This window comes from Chelon labrosus (assembly GCF_963514085.1).
Source record: "Chelon labrosus genome assembly, chromosome: 14".
NCBI classification, from domain to species: Eukaryota; Metazoa; Chordata; class Actinopteri; order Mugiliformes; family Mugilidae; genus Chelon; species Chelon labrosus.
In genome coordinates, this window is record NC_140347.1 from 18024204 (window position 1) to 18045465 (window position 21262).

Genomic DNA, 21262 nt, shown 5'->3' on the forward strand with positions numbered 1-21262 from the left:
GCAGTCGGGTCATTCAGGTCTCTCGTTTCCTGTTGACTGGTCTCCTGTTAAGCTTCATCTACACCCAAAGCGCAGGGGGGAGGGGGGAGGGGGGGTCACATCCAGCACATTTCAGGTGAACAAAAACCCCAAAAACAAACAAACACTGATGGAGTTTGCTTCCCTCTGGAGCTGGGAGCAGGGGGAAGCCGACTGTTCGTCAGTACCGAAAAAGAAAAAAGGCAAAAATGAATCACATACATACAGTAGATGGTGTTCTGGAAGATCTACGATACAGAAACCAGAGTATACTGCTCACACAGTTGCTACTATCAGAGTACAAACGGCTAAGTATAGTTGGTCTGTGAAGATGTACCGCCCCCATACTTGCATAGTGCCGACTGCCCGACTGGAACATTTTTGGGTCAACTCGTGTTATGCACAGTCAGTTTGGATCCGTGCACGTGTGAGTGTGTTTGCTGAAGAAGAAATCTCCTCGACCAGCAACACGATTCTTCATAAACGCCAACGCCGCCTCGTGCAGTCGAGCAGCTGGAATATCTTCGAACCCTTCGGGTTTACGGTAAAGGTCGGAGAGGTTAAAAAAACAGAAAAAGAAATCTGAAATGTTGAACCACGTCTACGTTTGAAACGAAATGAGGGGGGGGGCTGTAGGGAGGGGGTGCACACTAAAGAGTTTTTGTTTTTCTTCTTCTTCTTCAAACGCAGCCCAGGTAGAGGTGAGAGAGGAGCAGAGTGACAGTTCAGTCATTTGGCATAAAGTTAAAACCACTCATTCAGTCGTCGGACCCTCAAACACTGTAAGGAGAACAACAGCACTTTCGTTAACTGCATCGACCGCACGCACATTTATATATGTAGACAGGAAGGGGCGGTAATCGGAGGGAGGTGGGCTGAATTCATATCACGAGAGGAGCCCCCCCACCTCGCAAAAAAAACAAAAAAAAACAAAAAAGCCTTCACCATGATGATTCAGCCTTTAAAGGCCTCACACAGACAAACATACACACACACACACCATAAAGTCCTGTCTAGAAGTAGGCTAGTGTGTTTGACGAAGAGGGTGAGTACACCAAACTCCATTTAAAAAAAGGCTAATTTAATAATCCTTGCGTACTGGCTGAGACAGATCGGTGTTGTGGGCTTTTTTCCATTTTAAAAAGCATTTTTATGCGCTGCTGCATGTTTATGCTTCTATTTTTGTAGCTTTTAACTTTACACACTGAGTGTAGAAATAAGCATATAACCCTAAAACCAGACAAGAAATTGAAACTTCTGAAGCAGTTTCCCCCCACTTCCGGTCTTTATGCTATGCTAAGCTAAGCGGATAATTTATGGATCTTCTCGTCGCCCTCAGAAGGAAAGCATGTAAGCGTATTTCCCCAACTGTAACCGTTTCTTTAAAGTTACCTTATTTTCGGTAGGAGTTTGGTGCGGAAGAGTCAAACACACGTGAGCTAGCCTCCGAGTGAGCCGCTAAACAGGAACACAAATACAAAAACACGCGTACACGACAAATACACTCTGCGTTTCTTCTTCAGTCATTCAGAGAGTAAAGTAATCAGACAGCAGCGGGTTTTTGTCTTCAGACCGGACTCAGTTCACCGTCATCGTCACCTTCACCTCTCTTTAGAAAAAGTTGAAAAGTGCCAGTTTGTAAAACTCCCGTCCTGTCACCTCCTCCACCTCCACCTCCTCCTCCTCCTCCTCCTCCTCCTCCTCCTCCTCCTCCTCCTCCTCCTGCCTCCTGTTGGTTAGACAGCGCTCTTGGGTCCGTCCAGTTTATTGATTAATCAGTGTGTGATTCGACGATGACAGTTTTAACGGATCAGGTGGGCCCCTCCAGGGAAAGCTGGGGTGATGGATGAAAACGGAGAGGGAGATGAAATGGGAGGGGTCACACCGAGGGTCACAGCCTTGATTCGGATGAATCACAGCTGAGTTTTCTTCCACATGTTAAGGTTAAAGATGAGAGAAAGGTCTGAGCTGCTCGAGCTGTACTTCCAGAGATATCCTCTCTTCGAGCAGGTCCTAGAGAACGACACGAGCACAGTAATAGTTACGAGTCGAGACATTTTCCAACAACAACAATAAAAAAAAAAGACTCAAACATCCTTTATACCTTCAGCTGTTGCTGCAGTTCACTGTTAAGTCGTGCCAACACTGTGTTAGTCTCCTTGTTTCTTCTGATTGAAGCTTGAATTGCCTTTTTGTCCTTTCCGACTGACCTAAAAACACAGAAACACACTTTTATATAAAGTGCTGAGACACACACAACTGCTACTAACAGCTACGACACCCTGAAAAGGCCCTGCAAGCAACACAAGTATCCGACCTGGGGATGGAGGGCTGAGTGGCCAGGACGGCAGCTATGACGTTTGACTTCTGAGGACCGTGCTGCTCGTCCTCCGGTCGTAGCTCGTCCTCGGATTTCAACCTCCGGCGTACAGGCTTTGGTGGAGGAGCCAGGGGGCCAGACGAACCCTTAGTCTGAAAAAAACAAAACATTTACCTCCACTCTCACAGATCAAGACTAGCTGTTTGCGAAGAAGCAGCTTTCAGTTATTTTTGGGCCAATTCAAATGTTCAGTTGCGACTGGATTGTTGTCGTATCAGTATTCAGTATTTATTTTAAAGACGTCGACGTACGGAGTTTACAGTAGCTGAGACCCTGTCGTCTGCTTGGCCGTCACTCTTGACTGATCTTAAAGGGCCGGCGCCCTCAGACGGTTTGTCCACCTGCAGACATAAAACACACAAGTGTATAAGTATAAGAATATGAATGTGATTTTTATTTGACCATTGCCATAGAACAGCAGTTTCAACCCAAGTTGACTTTTTTTAATTTAATAAATGTGTATCCACACACAACACATCTGTGAACACATCTAAAGGAGCATTTACAATACGGCGACAAAAGACCTCCCAAAGTCAAAGAAATCTTTTGACATCCATGTACATTACTGTGTATCATTACTTTGGTTCTCTGACACGTATTTGTTGAAGTCATAAAAATGCTAAACACATGCTAAAATGCTAACAATTCACAACATAACTTACAAACTTGAGATAGCCTAGACATTTCCACCCGTGAGTTTGGAGGCCAGGTCAACACCTTGTGCTGTTCTTTATGTTTTTTTAGTTGTTCCTAAACGTTTTTTGTGTGTGTGCCTGTGTCAGGCTGCATCCTGCTGGGGATGGCTGATGCCATCAAGGAGTGTCATTGCTATGGGGTGGGGGTGCCTGATCTGGTCTCGGTGGGTGGTACATGTGTAAGTAACATCCACATGGATGAATGCCAGGTCCAAAAGTGTACCATCAGAACATTGTATTGTCAATGTTATTTACTTCTTCTGTCAATGGTCATAATGTTGTGGCTGATCTGTGTGCATTTATATGGTGAAAACCAATCCTTGCTTCATTTATAAAATATTATTGAAGAATCCGTCAAAGAATATGTTGATTTATGTCCTTTTATCAATAAAGACTGACACATACTACAAAGAACTGCAAAGGAACTAAACGACCAGTCACAAAAGGCTATTATTGAGTAATTAATGTTTATTACTACACGGTATCGTCCCAGGTGAGATCTTACCTGTCCTGGCTCGCTGTGTTTGTCAACCTCCGGCAGACTAGAGGGCTGTTCAGAGGCAGCGAAGGCCTGGAACTGACTGAAGTCTGCGAAGTTGGGCTGCTGAGGAATCTGCTGTGGGGAGGTGGTGGTGAGCACAGCGCCCCCTCCTGATACACCTTCAGCCTCTACACGATGCCCGGTGTGTGGTACTGATGACTAGAGAAAGAGAGCCAGGACGAAAGAGGGGGGGAAAAAAAAAAGGGGGGGGGGTGAGGGATTTTTAATGACAGAGTTGAAGCATGTAGAGGATGATGTATAATGTTTTTTTTCTTCTCACCTGTGTTGGTAGAGGTCTAGGAGGCACGGCAGGAGGGTACGCTATTGCAGAAGATTGTGGTTGCCCTGTGGCAGACGTGGCGGTGAAGGTGCGATTCATGTCCAGAGACGAGGAGCGAGAGTGGGAGGGGTGAGGTCGAGGGGGAGGGGGAGGCGGGGCTACCACCTTCAGAGCCTCCGGAGACGTACCCGACTGAGACCTGAACACAAAACACAAACGTGATTCCAGAAAGAATCCAAGTAGACAGACAGTCAGAGACTGAATTCACCTATAAGAGGTCTATAAGAGGTCGCCTCACAGACTGATGAAGAAGAACATATTCAACAAAATAAGAAAAGAACATGAAACACATGAAGTCAGAGCCACCGACCTTTGCCTGGTGATTGGCTCCTGGTCTGAGGTGAAGGAGTCTGAACTGCTATAACCATCACCTTCATGGAAAAGAACACACCATAAAAACTGAATTAACCTTCTGTGTAATAAACACAATACCCTGGAGATCATGAAGTAACTGAGGACACAGAGTACATGTTTGCAAAAAGGTGAGGAAATGAAATATTTACTGAAGTTAGTTCCAACCTACCAGAGTACTGAAAACATCTTAGAACATCTAACATCTTAACAGCTTATAGAATAAAGCTTCATAATAAAATAGGGTGAAATAAAGAACCTCTACCTAAATTGTCGACATCTAAATTGCACTGTGGGTAACACAAGCGCCAAGTTTTGACCAGGAAGTCTTAGGATGTTATAGAAGCAATGGGTCGCTGTCAGGAGAACAGTAAATTCCAGCGTGGTACTGTGATAAGATGCCACCTGTGCAACAAGTCCAGTCGTGGAATTTCCTCGCTACTAAATATTCCACACTCAACTGTCAGTGGTATTATAACAAAGTGGAAGCGACTGGGAACGGTAGCAACTCAGCCACAAAGCCCAGAGTCGATCGCTACGGACCTCCAAACTTCATGTGGCCTTCAGATTAGCTCAAGACCAGTGCGTAGGGAGCTTCATGGAATGGGTTTCCATGGCCGAGCAGCTGCGTCCAAGTGCAATGTAAAGCATCAGATGCAGTGGTGTAAAGCACACCGCCACTGGACTCTAGAGCAGTGGAGACGCGTTCTCTGGAGTGACGAATCACGCTTCTCCATCAGGCAATCTGATGGATGAGTCTGGGTTTGGCGGTTGCCAGGACAACGGCACTAGTCCGACTGCACTGTGCCGAGTGTGAAGTTTGGCGGAGGGGGGGATCATGTTGTGGGGTTGTTTTTTCAGGAGCTGGGCTTGGCCCCTTAGTTCCAGTGAAAGGAACTCTGAATGCTTCAACATAGCAAGAGATCTTGGACAAGTCCATGCTCCCAACTTTGTGGGAACAGTTTGGGAATGGCCCCTTCCCGTTCCAGCATGACTGCGCACCAGTACACAAAAAGCAAGGTCCATAAAGACATGGATGAATTAGTTTGGTGTGGAAGAACCTTGACTGGCCTGCACAGAGTCCTGACCTCAACCCGATAGAACATCTTTGGGATGAATTAGAGTGAAGACTGTGAGCCAACGTCAGTGTCTGACCTCACAAATGCACTTGTGGAAGAATGAGCAAAAATTCCCATAAACACACTCAACGTTGTGGAGCTGTTATAGCTGCAAAGGGATGTCACTTAAGTTCATATGCGTGTAAAGGCAAATGAGCGAATACTTTTGGCAATATAGTGTATGTTCTGCTCCTGAGTAAAAGGAAATCCCTCTTCACACCAGCAGGTGGCAGTAGTCTGCATATGTCATTCAAAAGGGGAAAGAGAAGGGCTATTATTGGCAGGGAGGCTAGGAAGGTAGGACTCTCCTGAATCATGCTCAGTTTATCAATCCTAGATGATCCCGTTGTTGTGAAAATATGTCCTGGATGCACAGATAGAGAATGGGCCAATCAGATTAATCTCTAAACTGATTCTGCTGCTGATTTTAACTGTAATAGTGCAGGGCACATGCAGCAAAAACTAGAGCCACAGATGATCACAGGCGGCTCAGAGCTTAAAAGGCTGTGACACACCAATCAAACCATCCAATATTTTCCAGTCGTCCCTCTTTGTTACTCACCCAACTCACTGTTGGCGGCTACAAACTTCATGGAGGCGGGTAATCTGGCTTCTTCGGACAGTTCTGGGGGTTTAGCCAGCAGAGGACTGGTCGGGTGGTTGTGGTCTAAAGGTTTGAGAAATGACAGCGAAAGTGTTGAGTCTACCACGATAAACAAACTTAAAATGAACCGTTAGCCGTATCATGCCGTTAATTTGGACACAAAGCGCTTTAGTAGCAGCTGCAGAGACTACTAAAAAGTCATGTTTATGGATAAAAAGCACAGTGGGACTGTGTTTAATGCCACGTCAGATTGTGTTTACTAAAAACATGTCTTCATACAGGCTGCTCAAATTAAGACTTTTTTTTCCCCCCCATATCAAACTATGTGCTGCTGTGGCTTCTAAAATCAAATTCAGGTGACTCCGGTTCCCTTCCAATCTGGGAACGCCTGGTGATGCTGCACACACACACTGACACCAACATGCAACCAGGATTTTAAAACTCAGGGGACGAGAGTGCGTCTCACCGCTGCCAGTCCTCTTCAGCTCCATCTCCTGCATGTGGATCTTACTAGGTGTCATCCGGATGGGGACCGGGTGGACGATAGCCGTGTCCTGGAGGACGGAAAGAGTCGCAGAGGGTCAACACAGGCGAGAAGATGGACAAGTCAAACAGGAGGTGGAATGACTTGTGCTGTCACTCCAATAAATAACCGCTCACACAAAGTAAAGATCTGAATTTATGTTACTGTTACAGCCTTTAGCTTTGACCTTCTCAACAATGTGCAACTTTAATAAACACAGTCAAATAGGACGCAGGGCTCTGGGGACGCCGATATCTCTCAGACAAGCTGAGCTGGTTTGTTGAACGTCTGAGTCACACATGGTTAGGAAAAGATCAAACCGACAAGCTGTCACACGAGCATCTTACAAACTCTCTATTTAAAATTTTGCTTCATAACACAAGCAGATATAAACACACTATTTGCAGAAAATAGTGCTCCTCACAGTTGGAAAGAAAATATGTCTTTTACTTCCGAACAAACAAAATCAGTGTCTGGGTATTAAAACTTTAATTAAAGTGAAATAACAAATGTCTTTCTGGATTCATTCATCTTCTGTAACCACTTGTTACACATTCAATTATGAATAAGGGGAAACATTCAGTGATGAATCTATTAGAGAAGTACTTGAGATGGTTCGGAAACCACATTTTCACAAGGTCATTACCATTTCTGCTGAGGTTTCTTCCCAAAATTACACTGCATGTAAAAGCAATTTAAATTCTTGCAGTAAAGCTTAACTAAATGTGCAGAACTATCTCAGAGCCAATTACTGCTGTAAGGAAAATTAATTCTGCTTGAAGGACAAAATAAAAACTACAAAACTGTACAGAGCTGAACATATGAACACTCTGCAAATGCACTAGTGATTGGTGGATGGCACTGTAGAAAAAAAAAAAAGGAAAAAGTGATGTCCAATTGAAGCTCAGCCAGCCAAATCACACCACACACTGGCCACTGTTGATGCAGTGAATTGCACTTTGAAAGAACATCATGCACAGACAAGAGTGACATAGAGAGAGAGATTATAAAACAGAGAGAGAGAGATAGAAGAGAAAGAGAGGAGGAAGAGGAGGAGGAAGAGAGATCCAGAGAGGGTTAATGTCTGTCCATTAACGGTGAAACCATGCGTACTAAGTGATTGACTTACAGGGTCAGCTGGTGCAATGTTAGAGTCAAATTGGGTCAGAGTTTGTGAGCTGGAGGAGCGCTCGCTAAACGTCTCCCACTGCTGCAGGAGACAGACAGACAGTGAGAAAAAACATGTCAGTCAGCCAGTGCAGTGACATCACACATTTACATCATCAGTCTGCGCCTCGGTCGAGGTGTGACATCATCAGCCATCGCCGGGTGACGTGGTGACGTGACATCCTCAGCTGGGCGTTTTAAAACCAAACAGACCTCGTCGACTTTCATACAGGACCGCAAGGCTAGCGTCACAAGAAGTGAGAGAAGAGGAGCTGAATTATCAGTAATTATGTTTGATGATGAAGAGGATGGAGCGGCAGTCGAATCATGGCGGATGGATAAAGAGGAGAGGGACTTCACCTAATTAATTAAGATGAATCAAATGCAAACGCAGCGAAAGCAAACAAGCACAGAGCTTCTAGAGTATGTGTGGAAACGCATTTATGTGATGGTGTGTCGTGTGCACGTTGGAACCTCGTTGCTCTGGTTCATCTCGGGCCAGGCCTGGTTCAGGGAAGGCATGGAAGGAGACTTGCTGGGGGTCACCTCCACCGGCGACCCCGAGTATCCAACATCGGCGGTCGCCTCCGGGACTTCTGAACAATGAAGATATTAAGACACAAATTAAATTCACAAGTATCTACTGCAGATGGACAAATAAGGTGAATAAATCAACAGGTGTTAGAGGACAAGGCTGATGCAGCTAAAAATAGAGTCAGATGGAGCGCATCCTGTGCTATACTTAGATTAGAAGCAGGATAAGAGCAATGAATTCAGGATGATGCAGCTAATTCAGTGTCTTGCTCTTTCTTTCTCATGTTGGTAAAAATAACTCCCTCCAGTGGTTGATTAGCTTAGCTTAGTACAAAGACCTCAAAGAGAACTAAATATGCTCTTTCTTAAGTCGGTACCTTTCCTAAACTGTTTCTTTAAACACCATCTGGTGCAGAAACAGTTACCGGAAACTTAATTTATATTTAAGGATTACTAACTCAGGAAGAATTACTAGAGGTTATCTCCATCTATCTGCAAGTTCTACGGAGTGAATATATTTTCCTGCACGTTAAACAGCAAAAATAAACAATTATGTTTGACAATCCATGGTTTAATAAAATGAAAATCAGTTTCCTCTTGAATATAACTATACTGCTTTAACCCATTCAGACTGGATCACGCATCTGTGCGTAGTTACCATTAAGGCCGGCAAACGTGTCTGTGTCATTTTGAGCGTTGTCGTCTTTTTCGAGGCACATGGCCAATTATATGCACTGTGATTGGCTGAAATATTCTTGGGGTGAGTGACAGAGATGCTTAGGGATTTTTTTTTTAAACTCATGTGACTAATAAAACGCTTTGTGATTGGTCGAAATAAGCCTACACGTGGAGTATGTTTTGGTCGAAAATTTTAAACACCGTGCTAGCGATCCGTCACGGCTGACTCAAGGAAGTGATATTGACGAAGTAATTGAAAAAACTAGATCTTTACTTATTTTCAAAATTTTCGGAGTTTATTGATTTTAAAAAAAAAATGCATTTGAAGATTATGCCCTAGCAAGTCAGTCAAGTTGAAAGCCAAAGAAGTAAGCTGTCAAATGCTTTTTATCTCATGTTTTTATCTGCTACAGAGCCTGAGAAATTAAGGTTTAAGTGTTGACATATTCTGAAAAACCTCAGGTTTTGAGAGGGGGTTTACAGAAGAGTGTTTAGGCCTGAATGGGTTAACGTGATATGTGTTAACGAAAGCTCTAAACACAGATGACTAGAATTACCTGGGGAATGCTGGTAATTTATAATTATCATTGCGTTTGTCTGTGTTCTTAATCCTGTGCAAGTTACCTACGATACTAGGCTGCGATTTTAAATGGGTCAGTTTGGGTGAATATTCAGGAGCATGTTGCTACTAACGACAGAGAATCATTCACAAAAAAAAAAAGAAGAACGAGGTAAAAACCATCAGAGGAGTGGAATCTCAAGGGATGCTGTGCATGGCAGCACAATTTGATGTACTGGTTTCGATTTATTGATGCATTAATGCGTCGATCATAAAATGACTGCTGCCAAGGTGCTGCGACCTTGTTACCTGACAGGTTTGATGAAGTCTGACGGTGGGCAATTGGGAGAGGGTTGTAACAGCGAGAGATAGAGAACCTGTGTACCTGCTGAATCATCCAGGTCAATCAGCTTTGGCATCAGGCTCTCAGGCAGCTTCTCGGGGAGGTCGTAGCCATTTTTCCTGGCCACGACCAGGTGAAAGGCAGCGCAGAACTCATCCAGGGTCAGCGCTCCGTCTTTATCGAAGTCTGACAGCTCCCTGCAAACACACGTCACACAACGCGACTGAAGCTCCAGCGGAGATTATTCGATTCAATTACCACAGCCGAATTTCGGTTCGTCCTTTATCTACAGGAGGATCCACTCCACTCAGATTAGAGACTCTGCTTGTAATGAGTCCTGCCCAAAACAAGTTGTGACAAATAAAACTGCTCACTTCAGTGCACATAACAGGACCTGACAACTGGTTTTGATGGACAATAATTCACTGCAATTACCCGAGAACATTGTGTTCCCCTTCAGAATAATAGCAGCCTGGTAGATTAAACAAACAGACAAAGAGAAAAGGTTTTATAGTAGGTATGTGAAAACTATTTGGCTTTAGCTTCTAAATTGTTCTGTAAGAAAATGCAGATTTTCTAGTTTTTGAACCTTAAGGCCAACTATATATGTTATATACAGAAAAATATACCAATGTCAAGTCCATTCAAAGGGGGAAACGACGACTCACCAAATATGTGACAACTCTAAAATCGGTAGCTTTGATTTGGTGAAGAACTCTTTTGCTGCTGAACCTGAAACACACAGAGAAACAGAAGTGAGATCTGAGATCCACGTTTCTCTGTGTAAAGCCTGTTTTGAGTTTGTCTGGCTGCGTTTTCCTACCAGGTATGAAGCCCGTGAGGTCGGGCTGTATGGTTTTAAACTGGTTAATGTAATACTGTCTCTGCTCGTCTGTGATCTTCCACGGGTCGTCGTAGCCGCTGGACTGTCGCTGGATCTCGTTGGTTGTTGCAGCCGAGGCCACCGTTCGTATCGTTGTGCTGTCCTGCAGGACGCCAAAACAAGTGTTTTATTAGCTTCATAACTAAATCAAGTTAGTTTCTTCCCTGTTTGTATGTACAGTATGTGTCTCTCTGGTAACAGCTTGGACTGTAAAGCAATAATAATAAAACTACAAAGTGGCATCGACTTGTTGTTTGCTCAGGAAGAGAATAGTTGAAGAAGCAGGCAAGGAGCAGGATGTCGACCTAAAATTAGGAACCGGGTACAGCAGCCTCTTGCCTGAGCAATGTCACACAAGCTGCTCGAGTTTCAGTCTAGCAGCGCTGGCAGATAACGCGCTGATAACAAAAAGCCGACGGAGGTCTGAGACATGACTGTGGTTAATGTGATATCTCATGTTCAGTGTTTGCAGTGTCTGACGGCGCCTTCTGATGTGATGAAGGAGGTCGACGAGGTTTGTCGTCAGGATTGGCGAGGCGCGGTGAAATGTTGTGCCCAATCGCTCCCGAAACTTGCTAATCTATCCTGATCAGCCATAACGTTATAACCACCTGCCAGATATTGCGTAGGTCTCGCTTTTGAGGCCAAAACTGCCCTGACCCGTAGAGGCGTGGACTCCTCTAGACCTCTGAAGGTGAGCTGTGGTGTCGGGCACCAAGACGTTAGCAGCAGTGTGGCCCTCGTGGATCGAACTTCTTTGTGTAGCGCATCCCACAGATGCTTGACTGGATTGAGATCTGAGGAATTAGGAAGTCAACTCCTTGAACTCGTTGCTGTGTTCCTCAGATTGTTTGTGAACCATTTTTACTTTGTGGCAGGGTCATCAGGGAATATGGTCTGCAACAGTGCATCTTCTTCTGTTGGACCAGACCACGTGGGCCAGCCTTCGCTCCCCATGTGTATCAATAAGCCTTGGCTGCCCACAATCTATCTTTTGATAGATACTAACCATTGCAGAATAAGAACACCTTACAGGAGCTGCAGTTTAGGAGATACTCTGACCCAGCTCAAATCGTTCCTGGTTACAACCCATCCTCTAACAGGTGCGAGATAACCGGCGTTATTCACTTCACCTGTCAGTGGTCATAATGTTATGGCTGATAGGTGTATATCCCTGGTCTGTATTCCGAGGGTGTAAGCATGCGCCTGCTGTCTCTTTGTCCCCACAGTTCATAATAATTCTCATACTGAAACTAATTTCGTGGCGGTAATGACTCTGTGAGTTAGCTGAACTTGAGACAGAAGGGCAGCGCTGCTCTACCTGGACTGACGAGGGGTGCATTGCTGGGAGCGTGCTGGATGGCGGCGTGTCTGCTGTAAAACTGACCCAGCTTTCTTGACCTGGAGGAGGGGGCGAGTGGGACGGCCACATGCCGTCACCGGTCACTGGACCTGAACGGGGGGGAAAAGGACAGGGAAGCATGTTTTAACATTTAATTTTTACGTATTATTCAGAAAGTATTGCTTTTAATATTATTGTTTATTCTTTAAACCACATTTTGTGCTGAGGTCATGTGATATAAAGTCTAACTGCAGGCATTTCTCAGCCAACATTCATAACAGCATGTTTGCTGCAACACCAGGAAGTAACACAGCTATGCTTCATATGCAAACTTTTTATCACAGCTATACACATGCTGCTTCTTTCCGTTACAGATGTTGCTGCAAACATTATCTCTAGGCTGATAAGTTTGAAACCTGTTGGTAGGTCTTTCAATTTTATAAACCTCTCCCAAAAAACAGATTTATGTTTAACTTGTGCAATCTTATTATCTATTAATCTGCTCTTCATTTTCTCAATTAATATCAATAAAATCTCCTACTTATCTCATTTTGTCCAAGATATTCATTGTACAATCATTTAAAACAGATCAGAGCCAAACAGAGACTTTTTTTTATTTTATTTTTAAACTATTCAGTGGCTGCTGCTTCATTTGCTGTTGATCCACCAATTGTCGCGTGCTAGTGTATCATCTAAATCCTCGCAGTGTGAATGTGTTTCAATGCTCTTATGAGTTAGACGCTGTCCAACGGTGGACGTTACCTGCTGGTGGTTCTCTGAACTGCGTCCACACACCTCCAGCTGCAGCCACCACCGGCTGCCTCTCTGCGTTCCCTCCACTGTGTTGCCGCTTGTGTTTCCGCCAGGAGGGAGGGGAGGTGGGGGGAGACTGGTGAGGGGAGACCACGGGGGACGTCGGTTCGGGCTGTAAACGCAACCCAAAACATGAGATACAAAAAAAAAAAAAAAAACCTGATAATTTTGAGATTCTTTATTTTACTATACAATAATAAACTAGCTTCTAGAGCCTTATTAACGCTTCACTGGTGTTAATGTATATGTTACTAGATTTTCTAACTGAGAGACGGCCTGTAAAAGCTTTTTATCTGCATCATAGTAGAACCAGTGAATGAGCATCTCACAACAGATGCAAAACAATACGAATCGGGTAAGAAAGGCATGAAGAGTGAGCAGCAGAAAGTAATTTGAGGTAATGGAGCGTGCACAGTAAAAACACAGGAAGCCCAGCGGTATTCCAGCAGCTTATCTTCAGTAGCTGCTGTTACTACACAGAAATATAAAGTGAGCGAACGATGCGCCCCCAAAACACAGATAAAATGCAAAGTTTGTCTGAACCAAGTCGAACCCTTTACCCTCATCTATTCTCTGTCAACTTATAAATGTATATTTTAAACCGATATAAGAAAAGCACAAAGAAATAGAGCACAAGCGAGACTATAAACACAAAATGTGAGTATGTACATCATGAGGGGAGTTACCACTAACCTGTGGTTCTATGCTGGGGGCCAGTGGCTGGATGACCTCGTGGACAGGAAGTGAAGTGGATGAGGGGGGGCCTTTCTTGTTCTGGTGACCTCTGGCAGGTGGTCTGGGTATTACCGCAGCACCAGGAGCTGGGTACAAACCCTGGCTGTCCGCGTCCTGATACAGAGCGGCGTCCTGATACAGAGCGGCGTGCCTCGCTTCAGCCTCGTTCTTCCCCACCACGAACCTGGGCAGCGGCAGGTCCTTGACTGGCGAGACACAAATGAGATCGACTGAGTTCACTTCAAAAATCAGTCTGTGATGGTTATTGTGCCGATCGGTTTCCCCTTCCATCCTGACTAGAATCTGCTACCGACTCATTAACCGACTCCTACATTTCCCAGAATGCCTAGAGAACAGGAACAGGCTTGTTGTTATCAGCTGATGTTTTTTTTATACATCTCATAAAGAGAGTGACAGCTGTATGTATAATGGGAACCAACAGCGCGAGTACTCTTTTCAGGGAGCTTCCTCAAAATGAACCACACACTGAACACTGTTGATCCATCGGTGCAGTAAAGGCTGCGTTTGCAGTGGATTTGATTGAACGTGAAATTTAACTTCTCCAATTTGTTGGATAAGCACGACACACGTCTTAGTCTGCACAAAAAACTGACAAAAACAGAACGAAACAAAAGCAGGACAGAGATGAGTAAACCAGACATGTGGTTAAAAATGTACGAAGGCACACATAATGTCATTTGTGATGTACTGGAACAACAAAAACAAACGACATGGAGGCAAAAATCTAAAATGCACCACTAAATAAAGATGAATTCAGTTGTTTTAGATCATCATTTAGCCACGATATAAGGAGTCTCCTGACTGCAACCATTTTTTGAGACTTTTATCTGCACGTGTGCAAATTTCGATTTTTCTTTTATAATTCGTGTTGTAAAACAAGTCCACCGGTGTAGTGTAGCGCATGTGTGTGAGAAGTACAGGGTCACGGGGCGAGTAGCCAGCCGCGTGGGTCAGGTCACCTACATTAGACGTGTCTCGCTGTCGGCTCGACTTCATGTCACAAGCTCGGTCAGAAACGGCAAAATGAAACCACTGACGCAAAGCAATAAAGATCCTGTAACAGCAGCAATAAAGATCCTGTACAGCAGCCTCCGTGGCAAAAGAAAAACAAAAAAAAATATATAAATGAGTAAAAAGAAAACGATAACCCCAACGGTGACAGCTCAAGGAGTTTACACGGCTTAGGTTTTGCAAAAACACAGACACTGCAAACAGCATCTTCTGCTACCAGTGTGGTCTAAAACACCACCACTGCACGGTTTCACCATGAACACAAGCAGCTTGAAGCACAAAATATGCAGGTACAGATGCTTGTATAAAACGGCTCACGGTCATTTTTGTAAGTTTAATCTATTTTCTTATCAAAGATTTGTCTGCAGTGCAGGTCAAACGTAGAGAAATTAGGGATGCACCGATCCGACTTTTTCAGTCCCGATACCGATACCGATGCCTGGGCTTTGTATATCTGTCGATACCCGATACCGATCCGATACCGTTGAATTAATATAATAAACTGCATACCTTCCACCTTATACCTTCCTTCCACCATGTAGAAGAATCTAAAGGCACCAGACTTTCCTAACTAAGACAAAATAACATAGATGTAATGTATTGAATACTTATTTATTTGTTATTTGAACAATTGTGCATCCAAATTGAAAATAAAATGTAATCAAACTTCTTAAAATAAATTTAAATAAATAAAATGTAGTAGTAGAAACAAAACAGTAATCAAAACAAGTTACCAAACACTGTCAACATGTAAAACATATATTAAGTGCAAAGTACTGCAGGAATTCAAAATACAAAAGCAGCTGAACCTGAGAATATAACCCGTGAAATGCCTCCACACACCCGACTCTTTCGCTCGCTCCATGTTAAACGCTCCAGCTCGTTCTTCTTCTTCTTCTTCTGTTTAATGGCGGATCATATCTTTACGACATACCGCCACCTACTGGACTACTACAGGATCTCCAACTCGTTCCACCATGCTGCTAACGAATGACGAAGGATTTGCTGCGACGGAGGAAAAAAAGAAAAGAAAAGAAAAGAAAACTGGATCGGCCCGTGGATCGGTTAATTTTACCGATACCCGATCCAGCTATTTTTTCCAATATCGGGGCCGATACCCGATACCAATATCGGATCGGTGCATCCCTATGAGAAATGTGAATAAACCGTGTCGCAGGTCAATTCAAGATGCACCACTACGTTTTTCACTGTGGTCCCTGACTGCTAATTTTTGGAGAAAAGGGTCAAAGTGCTCCTAGTTTAAAAAAAAAAGAAAAAAGATATCTGGTCTTAAGGGAATCCATTGGTAATGATACTTATATTTACACCGATCAGGCATAACATTATAACCACCTTCCTGATATTGTGTAGGTCTCCCTTGTGCCTCCAAAACAGTTGTGACTCATCAGACAACAATTAAGAGATCAAGTAGAAAATTTACACTTACCTGTCAGTTCATTAGGTACACTAGTGAAAACAAATGCGTTGCAATGTAACAGTCTTGTACTGAATCTTAGCTTCATGAAGGTTATGGTATTTAGCATTGGTTTGTGTTTTCAGTTTGGAGGCTGTGGTTTGTGGTACTATTGAACTGTTGTGTTGTGTTGTGCTGTGTTGTACCGACACATGTTTCTATTATTTAGACAACCCCGTGTTAGTGAGAATACAGAAATGCTTTTGCGTTTAATTCAATCCAGTTCAACAGCACCACTAACCACCTCCTCCACAGTTAATTCGCCACTTCTCTGATGCTGTTTCGACATAAACTGAACATTATAATAGTGAAGATTTGGTGCAGACTGATCCGATTCATCACTGGTGGAAATAATCATTAAATATAATCTATAAATCACTAAAATATCCATTTACATTTGATCAGCCGGATTAAAATGAAGCCTGTTAATGATCACAAGGCCGCTGATATTTTGACACAGCTTCAACAAAGACATCCCTATACCTAATAAACCATCATGTGGCACACTGTGAGGAAGTGGCCTCTGTGCTTCCTTATAGTTTTATCTAATTATGAAATCATTTCAACGTGTTGCAATATCTCAGGCCGACCGAACAACCTTGAGCAGCTGCACTGTGAATTTGCAGTTTTTACAGTGGAGCCCTCCAGGCCTTTTGACTACGGGCTCTGTTTAATTAAGATAAACAGAAAACTAGTCGAAACCGCTCCCGCTGTTCCAATTATGCAGTAACGCAAATATTAGGCTACCAGCAACACAGGATGCCGAATATATTTCACCGCACACAAAACGTAATCGGCAGCGTGGGGGTCATCTCGATCTGACGACTGATCCAGACGAGCTCTCTGTCTTTTCTTTCCGCACTGAACGTGTCGACTGGAGGCATCTGAAAGGTTTAATCAAGAGCCTTTTTTCAAATAACTCATTTCTATATCTTATTTTGTGCGTGTACAGGCCTGTCCTTCCCGAGGTTAAGTAACAAGGACACTCTTATTTATCACACGTCGAGGAAATAAAACACGCACTTGCTAGAAACACAAAAGCATCTTCTTTTTTTTTTCTCCATATATTAAATAAACATTTGTTTTCTTCCTGAACAAAACACTCCCAGTTAGGAAGGACAACAGACAGCTGCCCCCTTTGCTTCCCGTCCCAGAACCTCAAATTTCATTAAGCTTTCATTTCATAAATAAAAGATTTAAAGCACACTGAAGAAGTTAAAGAGAACAGCAACTTGATGTATCTGGAGCTTAAAGTCACACAAACAAAATCCAGCAGCTCTTGAGAACTTAAAGAGATATTGATGAGGTGATATTTGGGGGTCTGAGCCAAAAAAAGATCAAGGAACAGAGAAGGATGCAAAGGTTGCTTCATTCACACGATTCCTTGTATTCCACTAGTAATAACTGATCAGGAGGACATCTCAATCAGATTCAGAGCAGTGTTGTAAACCTTCGATTGTCCGTTCAAAAAAAAAACAAGTAAACACTTGATTTGATGTTTGCCTCACGTGACGTAAAAGGTATCAGGTGACGAGAGGAGTTTCCAGGAGGGACAGAAACATGGAGGTAGCAAAAAAGTGTTTTGAAAAGATGAACAAGGACAGAATAAATGTGGGGAGCTACACTGATAACGCAGGCAGGTCTGTTAAATGAATTCTATCTATCTATCCATTTCAATCAAGTTGGGAAAAAAACTTCTGCTATAATTCTGTCCACCAGGGGTAAAATGATGTCAGAAAAGTACGACTGTGATTTTGTTTTGGGGCATGTAAACACATACACCAATCAGCCACAACATTCAAACCACTGACAGGAGACAGAAGTCCATAACATTGACCATCTTGTTATAATTCAGTGTTCTGCTGGGAAACTTTTGGACCTGGCATTCATTCATGTGGATGTTACTTAGACATGTAGCACCCAGGCACCCCACCCCATAGCAATGACACTCCTTGATGGCAGCAGCCATCCCCAGCAGGATGCAGCCTGACACAGGCACACAGGCCTCCAAATACACTAGATCCTGAATTGATCAAGTATCTGCTGGAAGAGCCACAGAGGCCCCTCCCCTCAACCCATAGGACCCAAAGACCCCCACTAACAACATCCTGTTGCCAGACACCACAGGACACCCTCAGAAGGCCCATGTCCATTCTCTGATGAGTCACAACTGTTTTGGAGGCACAAGGGAGACCTACACAATATTAGGAAGGTGGTCATAATGTTGTGCCTGATCCGTGTGCATATATAATTTTGTTTCTCTATAGTGTCCATGTAAACGCAGCCAAGGATAACGACTAATGACTTCAGTTCTGGACTCACCCGAGTTGAGGCTTTCCACCCTCAGCGGCAGACCGGACTGGGCGATGGCGATGAGCTTCAAAGCGATGTAGAACTGGCTCCGTCCAAAGTGACCCAACCGAGTGGCTCCACACAGCTCTGTGATCTAAACCCACACAGAAGAGGACAGGAAGGAAACAGCTGACAACATTGTATTCATACGAAAAATGTGACATGAACCGCTGCGGACAAAAAAAAAAAAAAAACTGAGACGGTTCTCCCTTTGACGACTCAACACTGCAAACAAAGACATATTGTGTTTGCTTAAAGTCCCAAACACAGCACAAGCAAGACTGTGTTCGCTGGCAGATGTTCACCGGTAATAAGCCCGATTATCACATATTTTGTTGCGCTTTAGGTCACGTGGGGGGGGGGGGGCTTTGAGCAAAAACGGCAGACTAAGAAGGACAAGGGGATCTATGGACATGTTTGTGCACACGGGAGACGGTGCGGCAGCTAGCAAACCTGCGGACGATTAACACAGAAGGACTTCACAGCGCGAGGACAACTCCTCAAGTGCGAGCCCTTCTGTGGCGACAGCGCGCCACAGCTGACTGATCCCTCCCTTGCTGACAAAGGACTTAATCTGGGGACACAAAGCACCAGTCAGTGTTTTTTTTTTTTTTTTTTTTGTTTCTCCTCCTCAAGCCTGTTACAACACAACACAACACAACACTGTGGCGACGCATGTGTCTCCCTGGGACCGGCGTCGATTCTTCTGAAAGTGTTTGTTGTTTTGTTACAACGCTGCCTAATTCCGCCACCACGCAGCTCCCCGTCTCTTTATTGACCTTGAAGAAGATGCTGACTCACAAACTGCAAAAAAAATAAAAAAAATATATATATATTGGCCTGCTCACAGAGAGACCTGAGAGTCACAAGGACAAGTTTAACTGGACACTCATGACTGCCTGTCTCTACTGGGACTATTACCAAAAGCACTAAATACTGGAATATGCATAATAGCTCCAGTCTGCTAAGTCTGAAACTCTTCAGTTAACTTTTTTAAGACAGCATGACATGAAAATCCACCATGTCAGCTCAACCTAGAAGGAAAAAGGCAGATGTTGGTGGAGGGAGAGGACAGGAAAGAGTGGGAGACAGTGTGAAGCAAAGAGCCTTAGAGAACATTATTTATATAAGTTATGTATATTAAATTGCTCAACGCAGGCTCATTAAACTATGTCTACATACCAGACGTGTCGGCTTCCCTTACGTGTTGAACGTGTCCCGGTTTCGGTGAACTGTGTGACTGCTCTCTTTAGCTCAGAGCTAACGTTAGCCAAGGAGAAGAAGAAGAAGAAGAAGAAGAAGAAGAAGGTGTGTCTCCTCCGCTGCGCAGCTTTGCTAACCAGCCGGGCTAAAAGCACGGGGCTAAAACTAGATGACAGGTCAGCTCTGACAGCCGGGCAAGTTCATAAATTACCCTCTTAACACCGCTACGCTTTGTGCTCAGGCTCACACTTCCGGTGATAAGTGTTTTTTTTTTTAATAAAATAAATAATAATAATAATAATAACAATAAACTGGCGCTCGCTAACGCTAGCTTACCTGCAGGACAACTTCGCTGGGTAGCTGGGCCGCCCGGAAAAGGTCAAGAACTCTCCCGTTTGAAGCCACTTTCTTAGTGTTGTCCGTGTCGCAGTAAACGAACAGGTCCGAGTAATACTTCTGCTCGACATCAGTCAGCGTTAGACTTTCCATCGTAGTGCCAGTTGAACCCGAAAATCAGACTAGTCGGCTGGTGATTAGCCCCGTAGCCAATGGCTGGGGCAGGATCCCAAAAAATGGGCGAGACTTCAGGAACCCAACTTAGCTAGTGCCTAGCTAACGTCTCCAACGCGCTGCTGTGTCGACTTGTTGTCGTCCGATCCCCACTCTCTGCAAACGTCCCTAATACCGTCCACCGACGAGGGGAACTGATCCGAACCCAAAGATTCAACAGTGGGACGCTTTCGCCCAGTTGATCACTTGGTTAACTTGTTGGGCCAGCCGAGCCAAGTGGCCAACAGCTGGCTAGTAGTGCGGCAAGCTAACAGCTACCTTGAATCAAAGTCAGTGGCACTAACGGTAGGCTAACTAGCAAGTGGCAAAGTGCGTCCACCTCCTCGACCCGGACATCCACCGCGTCAGTCTCACGTTACAGCACTTCTTCACCCTTTATTCCGTAACAGGGCGGCGCTTCTGCGTTTCGCCAGAAACAAATTCCTCTGCTGGGCCGTTAGAAGTAAAGTTTCAGGGTCTTTGGGTTCCTTCCTCTAGTAATCATAGCCGCCATTCCTGCCACCAACGTCAAGTCAATCAGAGTTAACATAAGACTTCCGGTTTGATTTTTCAAATTAAAGCAGCATTACCAACGTTATGCAAACACGTCCAAAGGTCATTTTCCTGTACTTGTACAATTATAATTGCAAATATTGTTCATTAAACTGGCATTATCTTAGTATTAGCAATCTATTCATTTGTAAATTTTTTATTCCACCACCACAGTGTATATTCAGAATGTCTTTATATTTGTTGTTATTTTGTTGTATATATTTTTCCAATCAGTACTTGTGTTTTTTATTCCCCTGGTAATCTTTAAGTCGTCACTGTTTTGTATATATTTTTGACAAACTCTGTGCTACTGTGACAAGTTAATTTCCCATACGTGGGATCAATAAACATGTCTTGTCTTGTCACGATTTTATGTATAAAGAAGAAAAATTCTATAAACTCGAGGTGCACAATTGATAATTTGATTTAGTTGTATAAATATGATATATTCATGAACAAAAATGTAATTTTTTATG

The 21262-nt window shown here is 43.8% G+C and overlaps 1 protein-coding gene across 3 annotated transcripts; it reads right to left on the minus strand.

Annotated features, from left to right (window-relative positions):
* Positions 1-1748: 1748 nt before the first annotated feature.
* Positions 1749-21130, minus strand: reps1 (RALBP1 associated Eps domain containing 1). 3 transcript variants are annotated; one of them, XM_084560099.1, is made up of 19 exons: positions 20022-21130; positions 18453-18576; positions 13583-13830; positions 12839-13001; positions 12122-12186; positions 10675-10837; positions 10520-10583; positions 9894-10048; positions 8212-8333; positions 7700-7780; positions 6514-6601; positions 6006-6110; positions 4285-4345; positions 3915-4113; positions 3599-3793; positions 2650-2739; positions 2336-2490; positions 2123-2228; positions 1749-2031 (listed from the first exon to the last, which is right to left on the minus strand). In XM_084560099.1, the coding sequence occupies exons 1-19, from the start codon at positions 20172-20174 to the stop codon at positions 1963-1965; spliced, it is 2406 nt and encodes an 801-aa protein (XP_084416225.1). In that variant the 5' UTR covers positions 20175-21130; the 3' UTR covers positions 1749-1962. The 3 variants fall into 3 exon arrangements, with proteins under 3 accessions (XP_084416225.1, XP_084416224.1, XP_084416226.1); XM_084560098.1 differs by having other exon boundaries at positions 12056-12186; XM_084560100.1 differs by lacking the exon at positions 7700-7780 and having other exon boundaries at positions 12056-12186.
* Positions 21131-21262: the final 132 nt, after the last annotated feature.